The 26,498-nt window shown below is 39.4% G+C and overlaps 1 protein-coding gene across 1 annotated transcript in view; it reads left to right on the forward strand.

Moving 5' to 3' along the window:
- The window catches only part of LOC145994472 (dynein axonemal heavy chain 1-like), a 1,132,367-nt gene that overhangs the window by 483,630 nt on the left and 622,239 nt on the right, over positions 1-26,498 (forward strand). Inside the window, exons 31-32 of the mRNA XM_083130607.1 lie at positions 242-560; positions 2,936-3,149. Of these exons, the coding sequence (XP_082986733.1) occupies positions 242-560; positions 2,936-3,149 (533 nt within the window). The remainder of the gene's footprint in view (positions 1-241; positions 561-2,935; positions 3,150-26,498) is intronic.

The following is a 26,498-nucleotide window of genomic DNA, read 5'->3' on the forward strand; positions in this document are numbered from 1 at the left end:
GTGATCTTCATTTTACCCACATGTGGTAGTTGGTCCGGTTTTGATTTACATACGTGAGGTCCCAGACAATTTCTGTTATAACTTTTATTCCAAGTAACGTCATATGGTCAGTTGTATTTCTATACTTTTTTATTTGCATTTTCGGCTCGTTCTAAAGTATTTCCTCTACCTTTTACACGAATATCTGGTCTCGTGAAAGTGAAGATGTTTGAAACTGAGAGGCCTTATTCTTGTACCGCAGGACCGACGGCATCCTCTCCACTCTGGTGAGAGCTGGCGTGTCCACCGGAGGGAAGGACCTCCGCTGGTACGTGTTCGACGGCCCCGTGGACGCCGTGTGGATAGAGAACATGAACACCGTGCTGGACGACAACAAGAAGCTGTGCCTGAGCAGCGGAGAGGTGATGCAGCTGCTGGAGACGATGACCATGATGTTTGAAGTTGCCGACCTCGCCGTCGCGTCCCCTGCCACCGTGTCCCGGTGCGGGATGGTCTACATGGAGCCCAGCATCCTTGGCATACAGCCCTTCATCAACTGCTGGTGCCTCAGGCTGCCGCAGGTAAGCTGTTGGATAACTCGCAGATGATCTGACGGTAGAGCGAAACTGGCAAACGCACATTTTATCTTTTAATTAGCGTACTGTGACAACCGTTAGAGGCAGAGGGGACATTTCATTGTCACGGGTGGGACACAAATTTCAGAAGGCTTCACTGAGTACAATACAAATTGTATGACATGGCAATTTAACTCTAAAATTGAAGGATGGCACATGTTACTTTGTAACTCAAAAATTACCAAAATGTCACTTACCATGTTTTACACCCGACTCCTTCATTTAAGACATAGAGAGAAGGTGATTGTAATATTCTAGTTACGTTCAGGGGGAAGTGTTACAGTTAAAGGAGAAATGGATTGGTTTTTTAGTGTCACAGGTGGGACACGATACATAACACAAGTAAATCAAATAATTAAAATAAACGAACATTATGTAAAATACCATCTACCATCTAACTTAATTATGTATAATACTTGAATATTTATACAAATGACAGTTTTTGATTGTTCACTCACAATATAGGAGAAAGTTACAGCATTTCATTTTAATTTCAAATATTGAGATTCAGAGGCACTCCGACGAGGAATACCACAGGGGCATTTTGCCACTTCATAGCTGAATTTTTATTCCGGGATTATACTTTCGGTTCTTAAGGAAAACTGCTTTTGGCGCTTAAGTCTTCTCGCCAGGCCTAATGGGGCATAAATACTGTTTTTGGTGTTTATATCTCTTAATCGGATGTAGTGCTTAACTGTCGTCATCAGATGAAACGCAGTGTAAAAACTTCTCTTCTGGCGCGTGTCTCTCTTCGTGAGATGCAACAGTGTAAAAATTACTCTTTGCCGCTTGTCTATCTCCGTCATATGTAAAAGATGCTCCGCAGTGTAAAACTAAAACTGTTTTTGAAGCTTATGCCTCTTCACGAGATGTAATACAAAGTCAAAATAACTATATTTTGTGGCTTACGTCATTTCGCAAGATGTAATGCAAAGAAAAACTTATTTGGGTGCTTACATCTCTTTATCAAATGTAGTGCAGTGTAAGTAAAACAAATAATGCTATTGGCGTTCAGGCGTCTCTTTGACAGATGTAAAACGAAGCCAAAAAGTCATATTTGACACTTACGCTCTGTCATAAAAATTCCACACCTTTTGCTATTCCTCCGTATTTCCTTATTAATCACGCGTTGCCAAGAACATTTCCTTGCTCGTAAATGCAAATCTTCTCCGGGAATAGCTCCTCTCATTTCTAGTATATTTAGCACACGCAGACAATGTCAACTTATTTCCGATAAATCTAAATGAATAGCGCATTTTCCCAACCAACGATTAGTCGATTGTTCTCTCCTCGCTACTGTTCCAGGATAAACTGAATAGCTTCGATCTCCCATTCATTCAATGCTTAATTACGTATTCCAAAGTGTTTTCAATTTCCGCATTTGGCGAACGCATTTTGGCACGGTTTGTTGTCATCAAGCCGTCATTGAAAACGCCACCATTCATTAAATTGCCATTGTAACTTGGACAATAGAATTCTTCCAGAGAGTTGTGCGCATTATTTGAATTTCAAACGTAGGATGTTTCCAATTGCTTACACTCGATGATGCCTAAGTTCAGTGCAAAGTGTCTCTAGAAAAAGGAAATGCATCTTGAATAACTAAAATATGTCACGCTCGATTTATAAATTTACTAATTGTTCTCCTAACTCTTTCCTACATAGTGATATTGCTATCACTGAAATGGGCTCGCAACGAATATGTCCAAATTCCTGCAGCTCCCTCGTCGCGATTACCCCAAGAGGTAGGAAAAGCGACGTACGTAAAATAACCGAAATGGCAAGAAAGGTAGATATCACCAGTTCCCAAGTCTTCGCCAAGAGATTGGAAAGACAAAAAGATTAAATTAATTTAACAAGATTTCAGAATTGTGAATTTGTTCATCCATGAACTCTACATAGATATGTATGGGGCAAAAAAAATTAACTCTGTGTAAAAACAAAAATATTATTTGGTGCTTACGTCTCTTCGCCAGATGTAACGTAGTGTTAAAAAAATCTATCGACGCTTACATCTCTTTGACATAAAGCAGTGTAAAAAAATACGCCACAAACTGGGTGTAAATATGTATTGGGTAGATATTATTCAGCTGATTTTGTTCATTTTATTGTGTTTGATGTAGTTAAACAAGTTTCTTATTTATCCAACCAGTGGAAATAACATTTCATTTCGAAGGAAATAAACAATTTAGTTTAAAATGCCTAAATGCTAAGAAATTCCTTCCATCGTCAATCCTTCTGCTATTTCGTTTAGTACTTACGTTGGTGTTTGGTGAAAATTTCGTTACCCTTAGTAGTAATTTTATTTATTGTTACTTGAACAGCTGGCCCTGCAGTACGAAGAAAGGTTCCGGGAACTCTTCGACAGATACCTCGTCCCGGCTTTGGAACTCCTGCGCGGTCACATGAAGGAAATCGTGGGGACCATGGATTCAGCCCTTGTACACGGGGTACTGCGTCTCCTGGACGCCCGACTGAGGGTTCTCAAGTTTATTGAAGGGAAGCCTCCCCCGGCAGAGCCGTTCCTCAGGTTGATGCGTGAGTATCATTCCCTTTTGCTTCTTACATAGGGTTCGTTTTAGGCGAAAGGATTTTCCTAACATTTCTGCTATGATCGATTACTACCGTATAAAGTGAAGAAATTTCATATCATTTTGATGTTGTTACATATTCCATGGCATACGATCACAGATAGAATCTTTTCTAATTTTCCTAGTATCTCGCGTAGAATAACCAGAACAATAAATGGAGCATCCCCTGAAGAAGGTGCCTCCATCCGCATACACAGAGGTGGAAAATGGTCAGTAAAAGTCAGTTTTTTCATCATAGTCTAATTTTATTATAATTTATAAAAAAAAAATGGTCAGTAAAGTCAGTACTTGAAATTTTGGTTAGTAAAGACTGTAATTTTTGTGTGCATGACATCAATTTGTGAATTTAAATATTTATATATGTATATGTAACTCCTTTACAACTTCCCAGTGAGGGTTCTTTTTTCATTCTTTCTTTATAATTCAAGAGTATTGCTTTCTTCAATTACGAAAGAGTTCTAATATTACTGCCTCAGAGCCACATTTCCTAATATGTTATTTTATTTGGAGAAAATAATAGAAGAAAAGAACAATGCATGAGGATGAAGCGCAGAATACTATAGAGAAACAAACAGTTTTTAATAATACTTTTTCAGCAAAAAACAAGGAAATTCCTTCACGGTCACTGCCACCAGAGCGTGGAACGACCTCCCCAATGACATAAGAAACTCTCCTTCTCTCGGCAATTTCAAATCAAAATTAAGAAAGCATCTTCTGGAGGCAACTTACCAGAACTGAAAACAAGGAAAGAAAATAGAATGAAACCTTTCTTGATCTAAATTTGCAGGCCAAACACCGACCGACTTTTCTGTATTTTAAGTATTTTTGTTATGTGTGTGTTCATGCTGTACGTGCATTTTTACGTTTCTTACAGCATATATGTGTATTTTTGTGTTTTGTCTTTTTGTGTTTTTTTTGTTTTTTCTTCTTTCTTTTTTTGTGTTTTTTAAATTTTCTTTAGTATTTTGATCTTTTATATTTCGCAAACTGTTAGATATTTCAACTAAATGTGTAAAATGTGAAGTAGAGATGGTTAAGTGTAAGAAAAGGCTTGTGCTTTAACTTCGCCATCCAAAAGAAGAAATAAATAAATTAAGTAAGCATGTTTTGCAATTTCAATATCTGCTACACACTATTTTTTTAAAAAATGTTTTTTTTTATTGCCTTGAAAAATTTTGCACTATAATTAAAACATTGTTTCATCGTCAATAAAAAAGTATGTGATGGCTTGCTGTGGAGATGGTGGAGGTTAGGAAGAAAATTAGAACAAATGAAATATCACTTTAACTTTTATGATTGATTTAGTTTATTTTACTTCGCGTTTTGTGCCTCTTGGCTAATTTGCACAGATGGGGATGAGTGATGAAATGATGAAATTGATGAATGGACATTCACAAACAACCAAGCCCGAGCGGGATTCGAACCCGGGATCCCTGGCGTCGCAGCGCGATGTGCCACTTTAACTTCTAGGATGACGATTGTTGATATGGTGTAAATAAATAGGTCAGCAATTTGTCAGTATTTGGTCAGTTTGTTTTTGTTATTTTAGTAAGTTAAATCAGTAATTTTGACCACTTCATTAGTTTTCACCCCTGCATACATTCAGACGTATGCCCTGATGCCTTTTAATAATAAAGCAGGAGGTAATTTCGTCAGAATTACGGTTCGCCCATCTTTGTCATCTATGTTATTAGCTAATTGTTTTAAATTTTACATTACATTATCCTGTTTTGTCTTCATGATTACACGGGTTGGTTTATGCTATAAGTACCCTGGTTGTTCTAGTTTCCAAAACAAACAAGCTTTACATATGTATTATTAGGTTAGTGATAGGGATGGGTTAATGTTAATAAAGTGAGGGGCATTCATTCTATTGTCACTACACTTTCGTTCGACATTAAACTAGCTATTCTACTGACAGTTCAGCATTTTTCTTACAGATTCTGTGCAATGATTTATGTTCTTAGAATACGTTCCCAGATTTTTAGCTAGAGGCAGTGATGTGCCGTAGACTATAAGTTTACTTCTACATGCGTGGCCTACACGTAATCTACGCGTAGATTACACCGGGTTATAGTTTACATAGACTACGTAGACAAAATAAAGTGCATTTAAAATAATTTGCAAGGGTTTCATGAAAGGAAAGTGACATTTTCAACTATACTGGTTCCTAACGAAATGAAAAGAATCCTATTTACAATAAAATTTATCTTCTTTTATATTATCAACTATGGAAGAAGATAAATAGTATGCACAAAACAACAACAGATGGCAGTCGTGAGGAAAAATTGGTCTTTTTTCCTATAAAACACTAGAATATTTCCTATATTAGGTTTTTTCCTAGGTGAGAAATTGTTCGAATTTGGAAGAAATAGTATGAAAATTTCTCCTCACACATCAGCAACTGATACGCAGTATAATTTTCTTTTACTTCCACGGCGCCCTTTGCTAAGTTATCACCTTTCGCCATGTTGTTTACATAGATTACGTAATCTACGTGTATAAAATAGTCTACGTGTAGAATGTAGACTATCGTTGTTTACGCGTAGACGCACATCACTGGCTAGAGGTGAACAATTTTGTGTCACGGGTGGAACAGATAAAACACTGCCACAACTCACCTGGTCGATAGCCCGAGAGAATCATTTCATCATTCGTCGCCAGGAAAGCTTCGAGACTTACTGCCCTTTACTTAATAAGAAATTTATTTTAATTTCTGTGAATTTTCAAATGATGAAAAATAAATTACTTAAGACAAAGAGAGAAAGTAATAGGTAATAAACCTTTGGATATTCTAGTAGAGTTGAGGGGGGAAATACGTCATTGGAATTGATGCAACTTTTTATTGGTTTTTCCATGGTGTTGGAAATCTGCGGAGAAATGTTTTCAATTTCGTGCTGAATATTGTCCTTTAGTTGCTGTAACGTCTCTGGCTTATTCATATAAACCAATGACGTCAAATATCGCCAAAGGAAAAAAAAAATCTGGAGCGGACAAATCGCGGGACCAGGCCGGTCATGGCAAATCATCAAAACGGGATATTAATCTGCCCGGAAAAGTGTGACGCAAAATTGTCACAATTTTTCCACGTTCTTGTGGGGTATACTTATTCATTTTTGCACACAATAAATTTCGTGAGTATCTTCTATTTAACTGACAAAACACTACTGATATAAACAACAAGATGTCAAAATAAAGGTCAGTTCAAATAGAATGATGACCTTAAACAGTTAAAGAAGAAATTCATTGTTTTTTGGTTTCACGTTTGGAACACAAATCAAAACAAAGGTAAATCAAAAAGTTAAAATTAGCGAACAATATGTAAAATATCTTCTAACTTAATTATTAATTGATACGTTCCTGCCTGTATTATTATACTATTAAACGTATTATTATATTTGTTAATAATAACTCGATGAGACTCGGTGAAGTACACAGACTCCTCTCAGGTACAGGGATAGTGTTAGGCAAAGACAATATTCACAGCACAGAAAAATAAAATCACATTGCTGCAGTAGATAAAGTAAAAAGTTCTTATTCTCTATTTATGGCAATTATATTGCGATTATACTTGAGACGAAGGCGAGGATTTCGCTTTGTCGATGAATTGACTAAACTAAGAACGCATAAACTCAATGCGTGGCTATCGGCATGCCTATGATCACATAGACCTAGCTTGCGCCCCGAACTACCACACCAAGAGATATGCAATAATAACTGAGCCAATATTTGCTCTTTAGCCTTTTATTTCCAAATTAATCCTTAGGATAGATTTATTATTTAACGTAGAATAGTTGCAGTATTGTGCATGGCATCAATGCATGGGTATCGGCGTACCTATGATCACATAGGCATAGCTTGCGCCCCGAACTACCATACCAAAATGTATGCACAACACCGAGGAGTTCTTTTTAAGTTTAAAAGCTTCGTCGATCCGTGGTGAAAGTGTGTTATTTCTTACGCTACATTCTCGCTTTTATACTATTTCGAGAACACAGATTCAAGTACAGATGAATCACTCACTATTTACAAAAAGATGCTACCAACAAAACTGACATCTATATATGTTTAGAAATACAAATTCGTATAGTGCACTCTCGCAAACATGAAGATACATTAAACTACTCATAATAGAGCATAAAATACAATAAACAATAAACAAAAGATATACATTACAATCAAGGTGTAATAATGCACATAATAACAAGGAAATTACGCCCTCTTTCACAAAAATAAACATATTAGTGACATACCTTCCACTGGTGACGTCACACAAAAATATGGATCATATCATAATTGTGTATAATACTTGAATTTTTATCCAAATGACATGTTTAGATTGTTGGCTCACAAGTTAGAATAAAGTAACAGCTTTCATTTCATTTCAAGAATTGAGATTGACATGGAATGACCCAATGATTGCTTCAGTTTGACCAGATCAATGATTGGTTTACAGATTAACGATTGGTTTTAGGGTGTAAATGCAAGACAATGATTACACTAGGGAACATGATTTTTGCCCCCATGAAAATAATGACTGTTTCTAATGTGTTTTGTAGTGTAGTAAGCGAAACTAATCCTCAAAATTCTCCTACACGTAAATATTTTTCATAATGTCAATTTTTAATAAAATAAAATTTAAGGTATAAGGTATACGAACATTGGAAAATAAGGCTACATGTTTACCTGGAAAAGAAAGGGAAAGAATTACTTCATTCGAAAAGTTGTTATGTAAATTTATACAGTATAAGAGACCGGTACACCACAGCGAGAACTACCAGTTCCAAAACCCCCACGGACATAGGTTGAAGATGAAGATACAGCATACGAACCGTCAACATCAATCGACGTAGAATACCATTGTGACGAACAAGATGATGGTGTGCACCTCACTATGCATGATGAGCTAAGTGATCTTATAAGAGATTTAAATTTGGGAAAAAAAGAAGCAGAGATTCCTGGTTCAAGGCTTCAGCAGTGGAAACTCCTTGCGAAGGACACAAAAATTTCCATTTATCGAAACCGTCACGAGCAGTTTTCCAAGTATTTCACTATGAAAGAAAATATGTGCTTCTGTGTAGATGTCGTTTCCTTAATGAATGAGTTCGGTGTTCGACATTCAGTACCCGATTGGAGACTGTTCATGGACTCCTCAAAATTAAGTATGAAAGCTGTATTGCTGCATAATGGCAAATGTTTTACCATCAATTCCTTTATTCCATGCTCTAAATACGAAGGAATCATACGAAACAATGTCTGCTTTGTTAGCAGCTGTAAATTAAAATAAATATGAATGGGAAATCTGTGCTGATCTCAAGGTTATTGCCTTGCTCACAGGATTACAGGGAGGTTTTACGAAACATTGCTGCTTTTTGTGCCTGTGGGACAGTCGCGACACAAGTCGTCATTTTGTAGTTAAAGATTGGGGAATGAGGGATGAATACCAAATTGGAGAAAAAATGTGAAATATGTGGCGTTTGTTGATCCAAAGAAGATTCCCACCACTACATATTAAATTAGGATTGATGAAGAACTTCGTGAAAGCCTTGAATAAAGATGGCAGTGGATTTCGTTACCTCCAAGACCTTTCCTCGAACTAGACAACAAGCAAATTTGAAGGAAAGTATTTTTGTGGGAACACAAATTAGAAAACTCCTGAAAGACAATTTTTTTTTTAATCAAAGCTCCAAGACGTCGAGCTGGCAGCGTGGCGTTTCTTCAAAGCTGTGGTGAATGGATTCCTGGGAAACAAAAAAGAAGAGAACTATGAATTTCTAGTTTCAGAGCTACTGAGGTGTTACAAAGAAATGGGTTGCCGAATGTCTTTACAAATTCATCTTCTACATTCTCCTCTTGAATATCTTGAATATTTTCTACAGAATTTAGGTGATGTAAGTGATAAACACGGGGAAAGGTTCCAACAGGACATTTTTGACATGGAACGTCGTTACCAAGAACGATGGGAACCAACCATGTTAGGGGATTACTGTTGGAATACGAAACGAGAAAGTAGCACTGAATATAAGAGACGTTCGTTGAAAGGTAGACATTTTTTACCTATTCTCAAGTAAACGTATGCCTTTGTATTGTTCAAATTTCCCTATCTGTAGCAAGCTAATTACTTTTGACTAGTGGTTGATTACTAATTTCCTTATAAAATGATTCTTTATATTATTTACATGTACTTAAATGATGTGCAATTCATGGCTCTGTACATTTGTTACGCATATTTCCATGTATACTGAAATCTACCTGTAAAAATAAAATCTTACGTGTTAGAGCATTATTTTTGTTATTTTTGAATTCAGCACACTTGTTTCCACAAGAGGCAACTTATTTCGCTCTGGAGGCAAAAAAAAAAAAAAAAAATATTTGTTCCCTAGTGTTATTTGTTGATGGAAGAATTGGTTATAAAGGAAGGTACGTGTGGAATAAAAAAGTCCTATTTGAAAACGGGGATAGTACGGACTGGATATGGATTCATCAGCCTTTCAGGAGCGAGTTTCCTGAAAATAAAGAGTAAACATAGCCTAACCAATGAGAAGCGAGCTCTTGCGTCAAGAGTGCAGTTTTAATGGCGGCCGAGTGCCATGTAAACAGTGCATCACTTCACATTTTTAAAAGCCGATAAGTATTCAACCGAGAGGAAATACTTTTCCTAAGAAACTGTTTTAGGTACAAATCAATAGCGCTCTTAAATAATACTTTGCAGTACAATAAGTACACATGTGAAAGAAATGGACTGGCTCTGTAGATCCGAAGTTGGTTTTAGCAATGGCACGGTATGCCTGAGACGCGGGTTCGAATCCTATTGAAGCCTTCATCTCTCGCTTGAATTCCAACGTAGAAATCAAATGTTTAACGCCAAGGGTTGACATCAACATACGCAGCAGAAATTCCCCGTAACCTTTTAATCTCAATTCTGCTTTGATTCGCTTGTCCGCATTTGTTCAGGTAATGGAAAACAAGCCGATTGAATCGGTGAAAAAATTGAGACAATTTTGACGTTACCGTATTACACACAAGAGATGCGACGAAAAATTAAAACGTCAACAAAAATGTGATTTTCAAGCGTAAAAACACGACATTGCTGCAGGTGAAAGCTACACAGATTGCCTAACCCAATGTACATTATGAATACACTAATGAACCATTGAAACTTACTGATGCGTATTGGGTTGTCAAGAGTAAATGACAAACGGATGACTTCTCAGACGTTTCGCTTCATTTCATACTTTGGACAATGCTTAATAATTGCATTCAATAATATTACTGTTTAAAATAATTTCGTATATGTATTTTGTCACGTAGCGTTGCTTTTCTGTAACATTTTACTAATCGTGACTATGAGGATGAGTGGTGGTACGATGGAATTGATGAAGAGATGCTCGCAAAGAACACTCATGTCCAAGCCGGGATTTGAACCCGATAACTTCGCAGGCGAGATTGAAAGTCGAGCGCTTTACATGTTCAGTCGTATGTGGGATCGAACTGGGTTGATGAAGCTCACTGATCATTCATCCTTGATTATGGAGCAACTCGCTATTCTTGATAAGCTTGATGGTAAGGTGCGAGAGGTACTAACTACACACATATGAATGTCAAAACACAACACTTGAGTTTAAAGCCGTACAGGCTGGATCAACATGGCTTAGTGGAAAATGGTATGTCTGTCTCTGCACAGCAGCTGAAGATCTGCGATGAAAGGTTATGGTCGTGACTGTACAAAGAGCCTTTTACTTGTGACTCGCTCTAACACGTTCTCCCCCAAATCGTCCTCCTGTCTCTCTGTCTACGTAATGATTGTAATTGGCCCCACTGACCCCGTCCTCCCACACATTTATTCCAATAGAATTTACTCAATAATGCCGACTCAGTTACCTGTAGTCTCTTCGCTGATTGCAATTGTTTACACCTGTTTACAACGATGGCGAACAAGGAAGCTCGGCAATGTCTGAAAAGACATTCCTTAGATGTTTCTAGCTATTTCCTGTCTGGAAAGGTGATGGCTAAATGTCTTGGATTTGTAGTTCTTTGTACTGTACATTTTCAAAGATTCCACAGATCGTTACGCAGTCATCGAGCCGGCTTTACAATGGTTTTCGTGTACGAAATTGCAGAAACATATATCCACAATGTTTTTTTGCATTCAAGATTTATATAATAGCCAAATCTGTTTTAATGGGCTCTCACGTTCCAGAATGGTTAGCGCTCTGAAGTTTGGTGCGAGCGGTTTTGGGTTCGATCCATTGTGAGATTACATATTTCCCTGTTGACGTAGCATCCTGAGAAGAGTTGAAAAGTTACTTGAAAGTAATAGTCGCGGACTTCTAACTCGAAAGCCAGGCGACGACCTCCGTGGCGGAGTGGTTAGCGCAGGGTACTACGACAGCGTACCGGGATCGAAACCCGGCCTGGACATGGATGTTCTTTTTGGGAGTGTCCCTTTGTCAATTTCATCATCGTCGCGAAGAGCCAAAAGGTGCAGGGCTGCACTTAGTAATTGGGATCCCATTTTAAACTGATTAGCCTGTCTGTACACAAAGTTGACGTAAAACAAAAGCTCAAACGAAAGCAGAAACAGCGAACATGGAACTCGATGCTTCAACCAATCAAAAGCCGTTTCTATATCAAAAGGACTGTCGAACCACATAGTTAAAATCCATTTTCGTGTAGGCTCATATTTGAGCGAAACAGGTATGTTTCACTCTATAGAGAGTCTCAACCTTAAAAGCCAGTATGGGTTAAATGGAGCGCGGCGTTGCCAGATCAAAAAAACGGAGGCGCATCGAGTCGCTGTTAATCGCTAAAGATTCCGACAAATTTACTTCCTTATTATCGTATATGGAAATCTTCCAAATCTATGTATTTGATGCATTTTGTGATATTCAGAACACTCCGCAACATCAGCCGTTGTCTTAACCGCCTTGCTGATATTCATTCAATTTAAAAAGTGATTTAACACGCGCATAACTATTATGCGTTCTTTACTTCGACGTTTACCAATACTGCGACTTTTTCCAGCTTCTCTATCCATTATTAAACTAAATATGTAACTTACATGCAATCCACAGCACACTGCACTTTCTACGAACCGGGGCACCTGCCTGCAACTTAATTGTATCCTCTGTGCCGTGAAATGAATTTGATACGCGAAACAGCCCGCGCAAACAAACTAGGATTGCGCAATAAATAACGGTGCTGTGGGGTAACAATGCATTCTAAAAATAACTTCAAACAATGGTCAACACTTTTCTCGCTTGGTCTACACGTGTATCGCAACAAACCGAAAAGTTCCTCGCTAACCAACGTTTTTGTGTTACGGTCTGATGATTTATACAAAATATTCAATGTATATATATAATATACCTATCCTCGTAAGCAAATTAATTCACTCAAGAATATCATATCTACAAATATCATAGATCCCACAGAAAAAAAACTGGCTAAGTTGTTCAAGCGGTTTGATATTTATGGCTTTTAAAGTATTTACTACAAAAAAATAAGCGTTTTGCAAAATTGCATAATTATGGAAATTTCAGATCACATGAATTTATGACAGGTTATATAATGCCGTCATTAAATAGAGCATAAAAAACTCTACAGGATATGATTTCACGGTTTGAAATTTATGACTTTTACATTTTGTAAATTTTGTAACATCTGGCAACGCAGCGGTGTTAGAGAAGGACAAAGCTATTGGTAAAACTCATGTATTTAGAGAGAGGGAATTACTCAATTTACTTCCATACTGACTTTTAAGGTTGAGACGCCCTATAGTACACTTTAATCTCATTGGTAGCACAGAATCTTGAAAATATACTTGCGGTGGGAATATTTTTTTGCGTAAGATCTCTCAGTTCACAAAAATGTTATTTTCACTGAAATCCTGAATTATTCACACAAAATGTACATATTCATGCTGGTACTTCATTGAAAGATTCACGTTGTTCCAGCCATTCCAGGAAATTAAATTATAAAGAAATGTTGCATGGAAATATCTTCAACTTCCGCCCAACAGAGATTTGCAACAGCTGAAACTCCGCTAACGATGCGGTGGAGAGATAAAGTCAAGCGTTAAGCAACAATTAAAACTGAGCGTCAATGAAGACGAGCGTTTATTGTTGGGTGGTTAATTAAAATTTGAATTCGTCGAAGCGGCAGGAGGAAGTAGCAGCCATTTTGAGTTAGGTGTCCGTATTAATCAAGTGGATTGGAACTGTTCTAGCCAACTTTAGCACCTTTTTCGCTGTAAAAAGCATTTTCCAGCGTTTCATTGAGGAAATCATGCATTAAATCAACATTTTATATTTATTTGTCCTTTTTTGGAAAGCAATGACGCTCTTCTTGGTACAGTATCATACATTATGTAACACGGTATTTTTGTTGTATCTTTCATAATAGAACTGGTACAAAGCACACTAAAATCATTACTATAGGGTGAGAAAAAAGTGAGGTTACATAGGAAACAAATACGTTCATACATGCACGCACGAGTCATGCGTAATAGTTACAGTACATGTTGAACATGCACAACATATAGTCGAACGCATGCTTTCTTTCGAGCCTTGTACTTGCTAGTGTGGTGGGGACGATTGAGGGGATGGCACCTGTGATCCTTTCTTTGAGGTGGCCCAGTCTCTTAATTTTCTTATCGTGCATGACCCCACAGTAAATATCCAGGGGTGTTAGGTCTGACGACAGCGGTAGCCATTCACCTATGTAACCAGACTTGTCGCCCTGCATTTTATTTTTTATATTAACTGTGGAAACTTGTGAACTTTCATGAAATTCCATACGATACTTGAAACGTGAGATGTTACCCAGGACAATGTCATTTATTTTCATAAACAGATTCTCAAATTCCAGACACTGGATCTGAAATGTTCCTGGAGAAGATCTGTAATAGTTTTACTTGTAATTTTCAGCCCCTTAAACTACTTATTGTCACTGGATTGATTGATTGATTGATTGATTGAGTTGGTCTTTTAAGTCCACTTTATACACAATAAGTCTAATCAGGACTGAACATACTGTTTAAAGTGGGATCAGAACCACTATGTGCCTCGAACCCAGGACCCCTGATTACAAGGCTGTGGGGGAGGTCGATATTGCCACTGAAATAACAGCTACTGTTGTCCAGTCGGTGGACGGTTTGTCATGCAGAAGACCCGGGCTCGATTCCAGGGGTTCGTGATTTCAAGTAGTATCCTGGCATGGAGCGACTCTGGGATACACCCACCCTGGAATATATGGGGTAAACGCGGCCGGAGCATGGTGCTGATCATATCACCTCCACAAATGTTTGAGATGGATGGTGAATATATGGATCCATACCACACATCCGGATATGTGCCTTCATCTTTATTGTCACTGAAAGAAAATACATGTATCTAATTTTGCCTGACATTGATTTTTCCGCGTGAAGGGGGGGAAGGGGTCTTTTCTCCTTCGGAAGTTTGACGGATATTATCTGCAACGTGCGTTTCTCCTGGTTGTCTCACATGATGCATCGCAACCGTTTCTCTTATTCAAAGAAAGCTAAAAGGATAGATTTTATTGATAATCAATCTTACCTCAGGCTCTTCAAAGGCTTATAACAATAAAAGCAAACAGATCCTCAAGCAATCTGGACAGTGTCCTTCCTTGGGTAATCTTGTCTCTTGATCCAGAAATATCCTCGTTTACCGAAGGTCGTTTATCTTAACATTGCACGAAGAATCTTTTTCCTACCTCTCCGGTGGGTCAAAGAAATACGGCTTAGGACTGGACGTCTTAGGCGTTCGTAAATATTTCCACTGCTATTTTCATTCAGTTTTCTCTCGCATGCGTCTTTATAAGGAATGGAATCAAACTGATGCAGATGCAGTCAATTGTTTCATTAGCATCTTGTTTCAAGTATTGAACCTTATATTGTGTAAAGCAATGCACGAATATAGTGACGGATAATATACCTGGGAATACATGTGCCAACGTTTCAATTTTAGACACTGATAACTGGTTCGCAGATTGGTATTCCTGAGAAGTTGTAAAATTGTCCTGTATAGTGTGAAGAAGGGTTTACAGGATTCTTGTTGGAAAACCTGATGGTAAGAGACCTGCAGGAAGACGAAGATGGAGGGATAACGTTAATATGGACCTAAAGGAAATCAATTGTTGTCTATAAATTTGTTAAAAAATATGCTATTTTTCTCGACACTGTTTTTGGCCTAACCCACATACACCTACACCCACACCTACCCACACCCCTCTGTAAGAGGCCACCCACACCCCTCTGTAAGAGGCCACCCATATTAACCTACCTATCTACACATATTTACTTCTGGTCTACTTCTACTTTCTGGAAAACCTGATGGTAAGAGACCTGCAGGAAGACGAAGATGGAGGGATAACGTTAATATGGACCTAAAGGAAATCTGTAAAAATGGAAAAGATTGAATTGATCTTAACCAGATTAGGGACATTTGGAATGACGATGTGTTGCTGAAGCCATAAAACCTTCAGGTATTAGTATGGTAGAGAGTTAGTTAGTTAGGGATAGGCTATTCGGGACTAAGTCTATAGTTTAAAATGGAATACGAACCACTGTGCTCCTCCAGCGGGAACCGTAGACTGGGCCTTTGATTACTATACCCCGCGACAGGTTAAGTTTGCAGCAGGTTTTATGTATTAGACCGCGCGAGAACGGCGCTCAGCATCTCCCGTGCGAGTCTTGCCTCGACCGCCGAGCTGTGCATATCACAGACATTGAGAAAATCGGCAGTATTGCAGCGGAACTATATTCTGCGCGCACGTTTGGGTCTACATGGGCAAAAAGTTGCTGCAAACTTAACTTGTCGCGGGGCTTAGGCGACAAGTATACCACCACACCAGTAGGTAATACTTATGCATCCCACTGTGTGTACATGTAGTAATAAAATGCAGAAGTTCTGACGGTAATCGAACGGATCCACAGGCATCTCTTTCTAATGCTAATTGAATTCGTCACACGAACAACGTTGTCACCAATGCTTCTGGCGACGGAAGTGTCACAACTTAAACGTCAACGTCGCTTCCACCATATTTCACCCCAGTAACTGCAGTCTTGAGGCCAACGAGACTCTGGCGGCTGGAGACACGACCAATATAGTCTGTGGAGTTCAAGTGCTGTGTTTGTGCGAAGATAGGATAGTTTTTAGTTGAGAGTAAGGATTCAATGACATTCTTATGAATCGAGTGAGTAAATTCTTATCAGACAATTTATTTTCTTCTTAGGATTCTTTCACACGCGTGTCTTTATTTCTCTTCACTCTCCCACTTCCCTCTCTCTCTCTCTCTCTCTCTCTCTCTCTCTCTCTCTCTCTCTCTCTCTGACTCACTTCTTTATTTTATTTTTCTCTCTCTTGTTCCGTCTCGATCTTGCTGCCCTTTTCCTTCTCTCTCCATTTTTTTTATTTCTCTCACACTCTCTTCTTCTCCTTGTCTCTCTCTCGCTTTTATTTCTCTCTCTGTCTCTCTCTCTCTCTCTCACTCACTTCTTTATTTTATTTTTCTCTCTCTTGGTCCGTCTCGATATTGCTGCCCTTTTCCTTCTCTCCCCATTTTTTATTTCTCTCACACTGTTCTCTTCTTCTCCGTGTCTCTCTATCGCTTTTATATTTTCTCTCTCTCCCTCTTTCACTCTCTCTCTCTCCCGGTTTTCAAAGTGTATATAAATGTTTAGGGGGTTGCCACTAGACTATCCTAAGCTATTGCCTAGGGGCCGAAAGTCCAAGGGGGAGAGGGACGCTCAAAGATGAGGGGCAGAAGTGACTAAGACCATCGACCATTAAAAATCTTTAATTTTGTGATAATTGGATAATAAAACATATCAAGTCTTATCATTTGCTTATTTCATGAAAGAAGGTAGAAAAAACGAGTTTCTAGCATTTAAATAACGTATTACATCGTATCCATATTTTCAATACTGTATTTTAATCGTAGTGCAAGTTTGTGTGGCCGAATTCAAAGGAAGCCGCGGAAGGTCAGGCAACAAAGCTCGAATATAAACAATTTGTTCTCGAAGAAACAAATGTAAACATTTGAATGACAATAATTGATAGAAGTTTAATGAATAATTTTAATCAGATGTCTATATTTCAAAATTTAGTGCCAAAGGAATTAGAACAGATGTATGACATTGTATGTTTTGCACAATCCGAGGCAGTGCTCTAGTTATGCACTCAGGCCGTATGTTAGGAAACATGTTCTCGGTTTATAGGAGATAATTCACAAGAACGGCATACAAACCCGTAGATGAGTTGTTAGAAAGCAGAGACCATCTGTTCCAAGTTTTAAAATTGCACGCAACAATATGTATGTTCCGTGTGCTACATCTACGTTGGTTCAGGGGAGCTACTGTTGAATATGGGATCGAATGCACGGTTTTCTGTGTTAATATTTTGGTTATTTTACGTCCCTCTTCTACCTCTCGGGCTAATCGCGGCGATGAGGATGAACGATGAACTTGTGAAAAATGTGATGTTACTGTGGAATATGATGATAGCAAGTACCAGTTTCATGAATGAACAACTCTTGGGCCAATATTCGCATTTATCTAGTAGTATTGTTTCAAACTGATTCATGCAAGGTGTCTATAAAATAGACTTTGGATTGTAAGGGGTGACCAATTCTCATGACACCCAAATGTCAACTCTTATTCTACGTAGGACATTCCGGACTAAAATTTGCAGACTAGCGAGGCTCTGGTGTTTGGACTAGCAGCCAGAATAATCCTCTTGTGGGGCCCGCGTTGTGTCTTCTACGTATGTTCGTGTTTTTCACTTCATCCACATTGGCTTATCATAGTAGCTGCAGGTAGAGCATTTCGCTCGGGCGGCAAATAGTTCGCATGGATCACGCTAGATAGCGTACGGAATTAAGAGCTTCTTCGCTCGAGGGAATAACTCTGGAACAGGCAAAACGAGCGATGTACGCTCGAATCCCAGTACTATAACCATATAACTGTAATTTGTCTGTGGTAGCGAGCCCTCAAATATGGCTCATGAGGTGCAAGACGCAGAGAAATTGAAACTTAAATGAACATAGTCATCATCTCCTTGTTAAAATGTAGTTTAGTATATTTTACCGGTATATGAAAGTGAAACAGATATTAGTGGATGAAACTGCAAGGACGGATACTTTACCTACGATTATTGTCACATTAAAATGATATTCCGTTGTATACGCTGGAGGGTGGGAAACTCCAGCGAGTACGAGCTAGCAAATGTGGCTACATGCATAGTCTAGTCTAATTCATACTCATATTCGCGATTAGGTAAAAGTGACAGAAATGCGAATCAATCAGGACTGGACCTACAGTTTAAAATGGAATCAGAACCACTGTCCAATTTGCCTCCGGCGGAGATCTAGTGGGGAAACTGTAGGCCAAACTTTTATTCCAGCCTCAATGATGGTTTTTGTAGTAATTAAAGATGAGACCGTCTGAGAGACAATGTCGTCCCGCACCTCCAGAGCGAGACAAAGAACTTGTAATTCCCTACGAAGCGTACAGCTTCAAGTTTCCAGCAAGGATAATGACGTTAGATAAGACGTTAATCGATTTTCGTTACATAATAGAATTTGAGGAGGCGGTGGCGGCGAAAAAAGAGCACACGAGCCAACATTGCTTCTACGTCTCATGTCTTGTTAGGCGTAGTTCGCTAGAAACAATGGACCAGTCCTCCCGTTCGTCTTTTTGATGGCGGACACGGGGCTGTTATCGCAGGATGGTCGCATTCGTCATTCTGATAGCAGGAGAAAGACCGGCTGCGTGCGACAATTAGTGGAAAATTGTCTCCTTTGTAATGTCTGCGAAAAGAGACCTTTCGTTCTTGAACGTTCGTGATGTTTTTTTTATTATTGAAGGTTAGGCTTCGCGGCACGTCACCAACTGCCCACATGTTGGTGTCGACGAGATGTGGGAATCGGAACATCTTGCAATGTTTTTTTTTCAAGCCGACACACTCATTAGTGCCATTTTCGTGTCATCTTAAGTGTTATGACATGTTTTCCGCTTTTTGTTTCGTCCTCCCGATTTAGGTTAATCGATATGATCAGGATGAATAATGATGATTGATCATTTAGGATCGTAATCGGAGCGTTGGGATTCTTCTCCAATTACGAAGGCTGACTTCCGTGGCGGAGTGGTCGGCAGAGCGTGCTACGACGCCAGGGGTCCCAGGTTCAAATTCTGGTCTGGGCATGGGTGTTCTTTGTGAGTGACCCTTCATCAATTTCACCATGTCATCACTCATCCTCATCTTCACGATTAGCCAAGAGGCAGAAAAGCGAAGTAAAATTAACCAATCAATCAATCCAATTACGAAGGCATATGCTCGTTAGTAAAACCAGTTGATTCATATTCCAATATTAGTTTTCATCACTTCTCATTGCCAGACGATTCACTCGGCGTAACTAGTGGTTGCATGAGTTCAGCTAAAACTTCTAAATTTGCTGAAGTTATTGCAATTAGAACACTGGGTATGACATAAGTACGCGTACAGTTTACGGACACTGCCGGCTTGTAATGAATACATCGACTTTCAATGGAATCGTTAGAAGCCGGCAGTGTCCGTAACACTACAATCATGCTGTCAAACTACAACGCCAGTCATGAGAGACGGGATCTCATCAAGATGGGGCCCCGCCACATTATTTTGTTGCGGTAAAGCAATGACTAAATGAAACATACTCGATGGATTGACCTAGGAGGTCACCTGATTTGTCGACCCCGGATAGTATTTCTTTAGGCCTACTTGAAGGAGAAAGTTTATCAATACCGAATACAGAACCTGGATGACATACGTGCAAAAATCACTGAGGAGAGTAATGCTGTTCCAATTTACTTTTGCCGCGATCCAGGCGTGAATGTGGAACTACGCCTTCAGTCTTGCATTCAAGCCAAGCAGGATTTCGATGGTCACCTCATGGAGAACAGAGACTGACTTTACTGCATTTCATTACCACGTTAACAATCACATTTAAATACTTTTTAATATCCCTTCAACGGCTAATGTATGCCTGTGTACAGAATAAAGCTAGTGGTTTCTTCTACCAATTATACTCGTACTACTACTTACGCCTTACCCTGTATTTTGACTTGACCCCAATTCTAGTCAAGCGCACCCTGGACTGCAGTCTAACGAGGCTTTGGCGTTTGGACTCACAGCCAATGTAATCCTCTGTTGAGCTTGTGTAGTGTCCTGTACCGGTGTGTTTGTGACTGTCCTTTCATCAATTCTTATTACCATTCATCCCCACCTTCGCGATCAGGCAGAAGAGTGAAGTAAAATGATCTAAAGCAATCAGTCAATCAATTTAAGATCTAATTTTGTCCACATCTTGATTTGAAGATATCAGTAGAATTTTGAAGCTCCAGTAAAATAGTTGAAATCGGTTTGAATCGTACTTACCGTTTTGAAATATATTGACCGATTTCGCGTAAATGCAACATCGGGTTTGTTATCCGACACATTTAGTTTCCCAAGAGTATTAGCTTAGAACTTCTAACTTTGATGCGCTTTTCCTAGTAACGATATTGCTCGCAATTCGACTCATTTTACACCACAAACTAAATTAGAAATGTTGTGTGTATGTGTATACATACATAAATATATATACCGTGCGTTCATTTCGATCTGCAGCCGAGAGATCGGGAGAAACGTGGCGGGCGGCGCTGACGGAGATGCCGACATTTGCGGCCTGTAATACCCGCTTATTTTTATAGACATATGCAGACATTTATATAAATATTGCAAAACGATCACTAACCTGTGTTATAACACGCAAAAGTTCTTCTGTAATTCATCCAAGTTCTGCTCTTATATACACAAAAAATACGCTTTAGAAACGATGTTAAAAGCCACAGATAATAAAACATTTTAATCATAGTTTTGACCAGTAACGTCCTGCTTAAGTTTATATCCTTGAAAGAGTTTTGTGCCAATGGGGATCGTTTGGAGGTTTTGAATGTGCAACACTGTATCAAGATTACGCTGTAGAAGAAACCGTTAAAAGTCAATAGTGTTCGTGAGCTTCCTTGCAATCCGAAATCTCCGAGCTCGAGTTTTTTGTTCCTTCGCGACTAGATGAAGACAGAGTTGTAAATATAGTGGCGAACAATGTAAACCAAGAGCGTGTTAATTTCGTACTGTGCGCAAGAGCGTTATTCTTGGTTACTTGCAGTTACTTGTTTGTGTTATTGTAGTGTGTATGTGTGACGTGTCAGTGAGACGATTGGAATGCCAGCCGCAAGATTCACGTTAGAACAAAGATTTTTTTATGTATGACACGTACCTACGTGAAAACAAACTCGTGTCGAGACGAGTGTGGGTAATTTGTACAGAAATTCCCATGCGTTTCAACTCCACACAGAGATACGGTTAGACATCTTGTCCTTAAATTACGAGAAACTGTATCGTTAATTTTTAAAACACCTAAGCAAAAACGACGGATTCTAACCGAAGCAAAACTCGATGATATTGGTGCAGCGTTAGAACGTTCTCCAAACAAACCTCTACGCCGTGTTTCACAAGAGATGGGCGTGTCAAAATCATCGGCACATACAGTCACTAAGCTACTAAAATTAAAACCATACTCTTATAACACAGGTTAGTGCTCGTTTTGCAATATTTATATAAATGTCTGCATATGTCCATAAAAATAAGCGGGCATTTCAGGCCGCAAATGTCGGCATCTCCGTCAGTGCCGCCCGCCACGCTTCTCCCGATCTCTCGGCTGCAGATCGAAATGGACGCACGGCTATATATAGTATATACATACATACAGGGCGTCTCATAAGTAATAGCGCAAACTGACACAGGTGGATGTATACGATAATGGAAGCAAAAGAGTCTCAGTAAACATGGGTCTGCAAACGAGCCGTTTTCGAGATAATTGCGAATCTGTGATTACAAGCCTCCACCGACTTCATTGTTTGTAAGCGTCCTCCTACTTGGTAAAATGCTAATAATACAGTAAGAAAAGTCATTGGAGATCTCATTGCTTTTATTGAACATTCTGCTCTAACTGTGTACTGATTGCATCCATCGTGTTTGATTACAATGCCACCTGTCGGAAATGTTCTGTTTTGCAAACAAAGAGCAAACCTCGGAACGTGCAAGGTGTAATGCACTCGGTGTTTACAAAATGCAATCAGTGACGGATTGTAACCACACATTCGCACACATTAGTAGTATTTTTATTTTCTACTGAGCGAGGTTCAGCCTAGGGCTGCTATACAACCTAACTCGTCGTAAAAATTTTGTTTCTTAATCTACAAAAATTCTAGGCTAGTATAAGGAGATATGAAGCTCTACGAAGACAAAGGGGTGTAAGGGATGACTTTCTCAGAAGCCCAAATGCCAAACTCTCTTCAACGTAGTACATCCTAGACTAGGGGTGTAAGGGATGACTTTCTCAGAAGCCCAAATGCCAAACTCTCTTCAACGTAGTACATCCTAGACTAGGGGTGTAAGGGATGACTTTCTCAGAAGCCCAAATGCCAAACTCTCTTCAACGTAGTACATTTTGCAGACTAGCGAGGCTCTGGCGTTTGGGGCTCATGTTCTGTCATCCGTTTGAGGTTGTGCGTGTCCTTGCATGCATCTCATCATATCAGCATTCATTTACTTCGTCGCGATTATCCAAAATCGGTAGTAAGCGACGAAAAATACAGTGATTTAATCAACCAATCAATCTACGAAGACCAAAAAAAATGAAGATTTGCTCACCATCTTGAAATACCTTTATCAATTTCACTAAAATAAAATAGCAATCCTAAATACTGTATATTCCAACAGGAGGGTGTCTGGAATAATGTATTTACCTATCGACTAACCAATGAACTACCATGTATTACTTTGACATGCGCTGATTAGTATGCTTGGAGCATGCTCACAGTTCCTACTCGTTTTAATTATTATTATTATTATTAAAGATGGAATGAAAGAAGTGGATAGGCCTTTTTGGTAAAATTTTCGTATCCGCAAAACATATTTCTTCAATTTTACAGGACAAAGTACTTACTGACTGACTGACTGACTGACTTTTCGTACAATTTTGAAAGGTCGAGGAAGTGTTTTTTCCCATCATATATGTTTGAAGATTTATGTGTCTCCAATGCACGAAAGCTGTTGCCTCTATGTCCTTCCACTACGTGAATCAAATGTTGCGTGGGTTCGATGATGTAACCCCCGGTCAATGTTTCCAACCAACCGTTGTTTTCCAAGAACATGACAATTTTAACTATGTTTGCCTAACCTAACCTAACCTTGCCGTGCATGGTTCGTGGGGCTATTTATGAATGGTTCGTGGGGTTTTCGAACCTGAAAAAAAATACAAAATCAGTAACACGAAAGTAGGTATTTTTCGATGAGGAAGGTTGCAACACTGAACAACCACTGATCATGGACAACGCTAGTCAAGATTTCTCCGCCATATTGCGTGTAACGCAAGCGAAAACGAACAAACAAGAATTACTCGATATGTCGAAAATTGAGATTATTTGCGTGAAAAAAACGAAATGGCACCTTCAAGAATCCTTAGGAATGCTGAATACGTAAGTACCAATGTGAAAAAGAAGTAAATAAAGGAATTTTAGACGTTTGGCGTTTACTGAAATTTTACCGAATTTTTATCTTAGATCGCCAAGATGAGCGGAATTTCCAACATCTTGGTCACTAAAGTACAGTCACGGACAGTTCTGGATTGTGGCCTCCCCGATGACTCAGTGGTAGCGTCGGCGCGTTGTCATCAAGGGGTTCCGGGTTCGATACCCGGTTGCGACACATAGTGGTTCGGATCCCACTTTAAAACTGTAGGTGCTGTCCCAATTAGCCTTACTGTGCATAAAGTGTACTTAAAACACCAACTCAATCAATCAATCAAAGTTCAAGATTATAACTATTCCATTAACTCTCAATGGAATTGTTACAACCCAGAAGTGTCCATGAGTGTACATTCCAGTAGCACAAATTGTGCGCTACCGATATAATAAATAGACCTTGAGCGCAGAAAGCCAATTGCGCTGTTGCCAGTTTGTGATGTGTTTCGGGGTAAAGGTGTTGAAACACAAAAAGAGGCATAAAATGTTCCCAATCGTATATTGCCAAAGCTTTCTGTAAAAAATTGTAAACGTTCCCACTCCCGGTCCCCGGAATGACATATCTTTCATACCCCGGCACGGGGCCAAACGTTACCATAGGTAGGGGAAACCGTCGTGTGATTTACTTACGGTCCACGTTTTTTAGTTCGGTACTGAGACTGTCGTTTCTTGTCGTACTAGTGCGAGGCGGAGATAAAATACCTTGAAATGTTACACATTTCGCTTTACCTTAGTTATGTAGACTCGAACAACAATAATACACTAATAGCATTCATTATACCAGATACCTGAAAATATCAAATGATAACGCGGACGAAAGGTAAAAATATAAATATATACTTTATCAACGAAAATATTGTAATTAACAAACGTTTTACTCAACTCATTCTCTCTCTCTCTCATTCTCTCTTCTGGAGGATTTCACATGGGAATATATATACAAATCATGGATCTAATGAACATACCATTTCCTTTTTGTTTGAACCTTTAAGTGAATTTAGGTTATTAGTCTGCCCGCTCCTGTGCTCATGTAAATCAAATATGCGCCAGCCCTCGGAAAGCAATTATCTAAAACAATTGGGTCGGCGTAGTTAAACCTTTCGTTCGAATGAACGTACGCATCAAGTCGTAAGCACGACATTTACCAAGTTTTTCGGACGGGGGTAATACACAAAAGCTTCTCTCGTCCATTGAGAACAATTATACCATTACATAGTGATGAAAAACTTAATCGGCTACAGCTGCCGGAATACACAAATGAATCGTCGGCGCGAGCAAAAATTACAACAGAAACACTATGTAATAAAGAATACTACATTCGCATAACCTTGCAATATAAAATACGCTTTCAACAAATTAAAAGACTAATCAGTCAACCTTCGACAAGCTAATTGACGCGACTGGGCGGTTGGTTACACAAAAATGGAGCACACTTTGACAAGTTACACGAAATATTAACGTAATGGAAAGGAGCTTCTAACTCTGAATGCAGACAATGAAATTATTACATATGAACATGAAATGACCTTTTATATAACATTCCTCAAAAATATTAGACACGGAAGTGAGGTTCGGGGTTCCTGAGTCACTTTGCTAATCAATGAGACGTCGGCTTTTACGGTACGGCGTTGATACAAACAATACATGCATACATGGGCATGAACCATCTAAAAAATACTCTACCAGACTCTGCTACATCGAGGGATCGTTCATCTATCCTGGATGCGGGGATTTGCACAAGGTTCCTTTGCGGCGAAAATGTTCTTCGATTTCGAATGCGACGAAGGGTAGTTGCGACGATATTGGGCAATTTCACTTTCATAGGACGTCGCGTATCCCCTCTTCTCACACGCGTTGGCTGTACGTTCTCACGCGTCGGTCCGGAATCTGTCTTTTGTGTCGGGCATCAATCAAACGTCGTCCTGGAATCACCTCTCTTTCTCTCGTTGGGTTTCTGTCGGGCGTTTATCTGGAATCATCCTTCTCTCTCTCTCTCTCTCTCTCTCTCTGGTACCGGGTTTCTGTTGGGCGTCGAACTGGAATCGTCCTTCTTGGCATCGGGCAATGGTTGGCTTCGCGGCATTGCGCGTCGGTCGTGTCGGTTTTGGCGTCGACTGGCTTCACCGGATGCTAGTGGTGCATCGTTGCTGGGGTTAAGGAAAGGGCGACGGCCCTCCTTCTCTGTCGTTTCAGCCGGCCATCGTTATGGTAGTTCTCGTTTGGTAAAAACAAACCATCGAGAAATGCTTCACAGAATAAAGCACACACTGGTAAACTCACTATCTGTAACCCGCTCACGGTACTCAAAAAAGACAAAGTCCACGGAAACAAAACAGTAGTCACGCGGGAGTGTAGCGCGGAGATCCTCTCTACAAAATCCGGATAAAACTGTGTGGTGAACCCGAAGTCCTGCAGATTTATATCGGATTCAAAATTGTCCGTTGAAAATACGTTAGGATGGCTTGGCTTGGGTTTCCGAAGATGGAAATGACCCCGGCTCATTGTCTTGAAACGCGGTCACAGGGCGTGTCTTCGGTTCTTGCTAGCTTGGGCTCTAGCTGAGTATCCTGGTCATCCGTGAAGCTCCGATGAAAGGTAGTTTGCCCTCCCGCGGCGTATCCTCTGTTAATCCTGACGAAAATAATTCCATCCTTTCTCCGTGACGAGCCGCTT

Source organism: Lepisma saccharinum, chromosome 10 (assembly GCF_977018435.1).
Source record: "Lepisma saccharinum chromosome 10, izLepSacc3.1, whole genome shotgun sequence".
NCBI lineage: Eukaryota > Metazoa > Arthropoda > Insecta > Zygentoma > Lepismatidae > Lepisma > Lepisma saccharinum.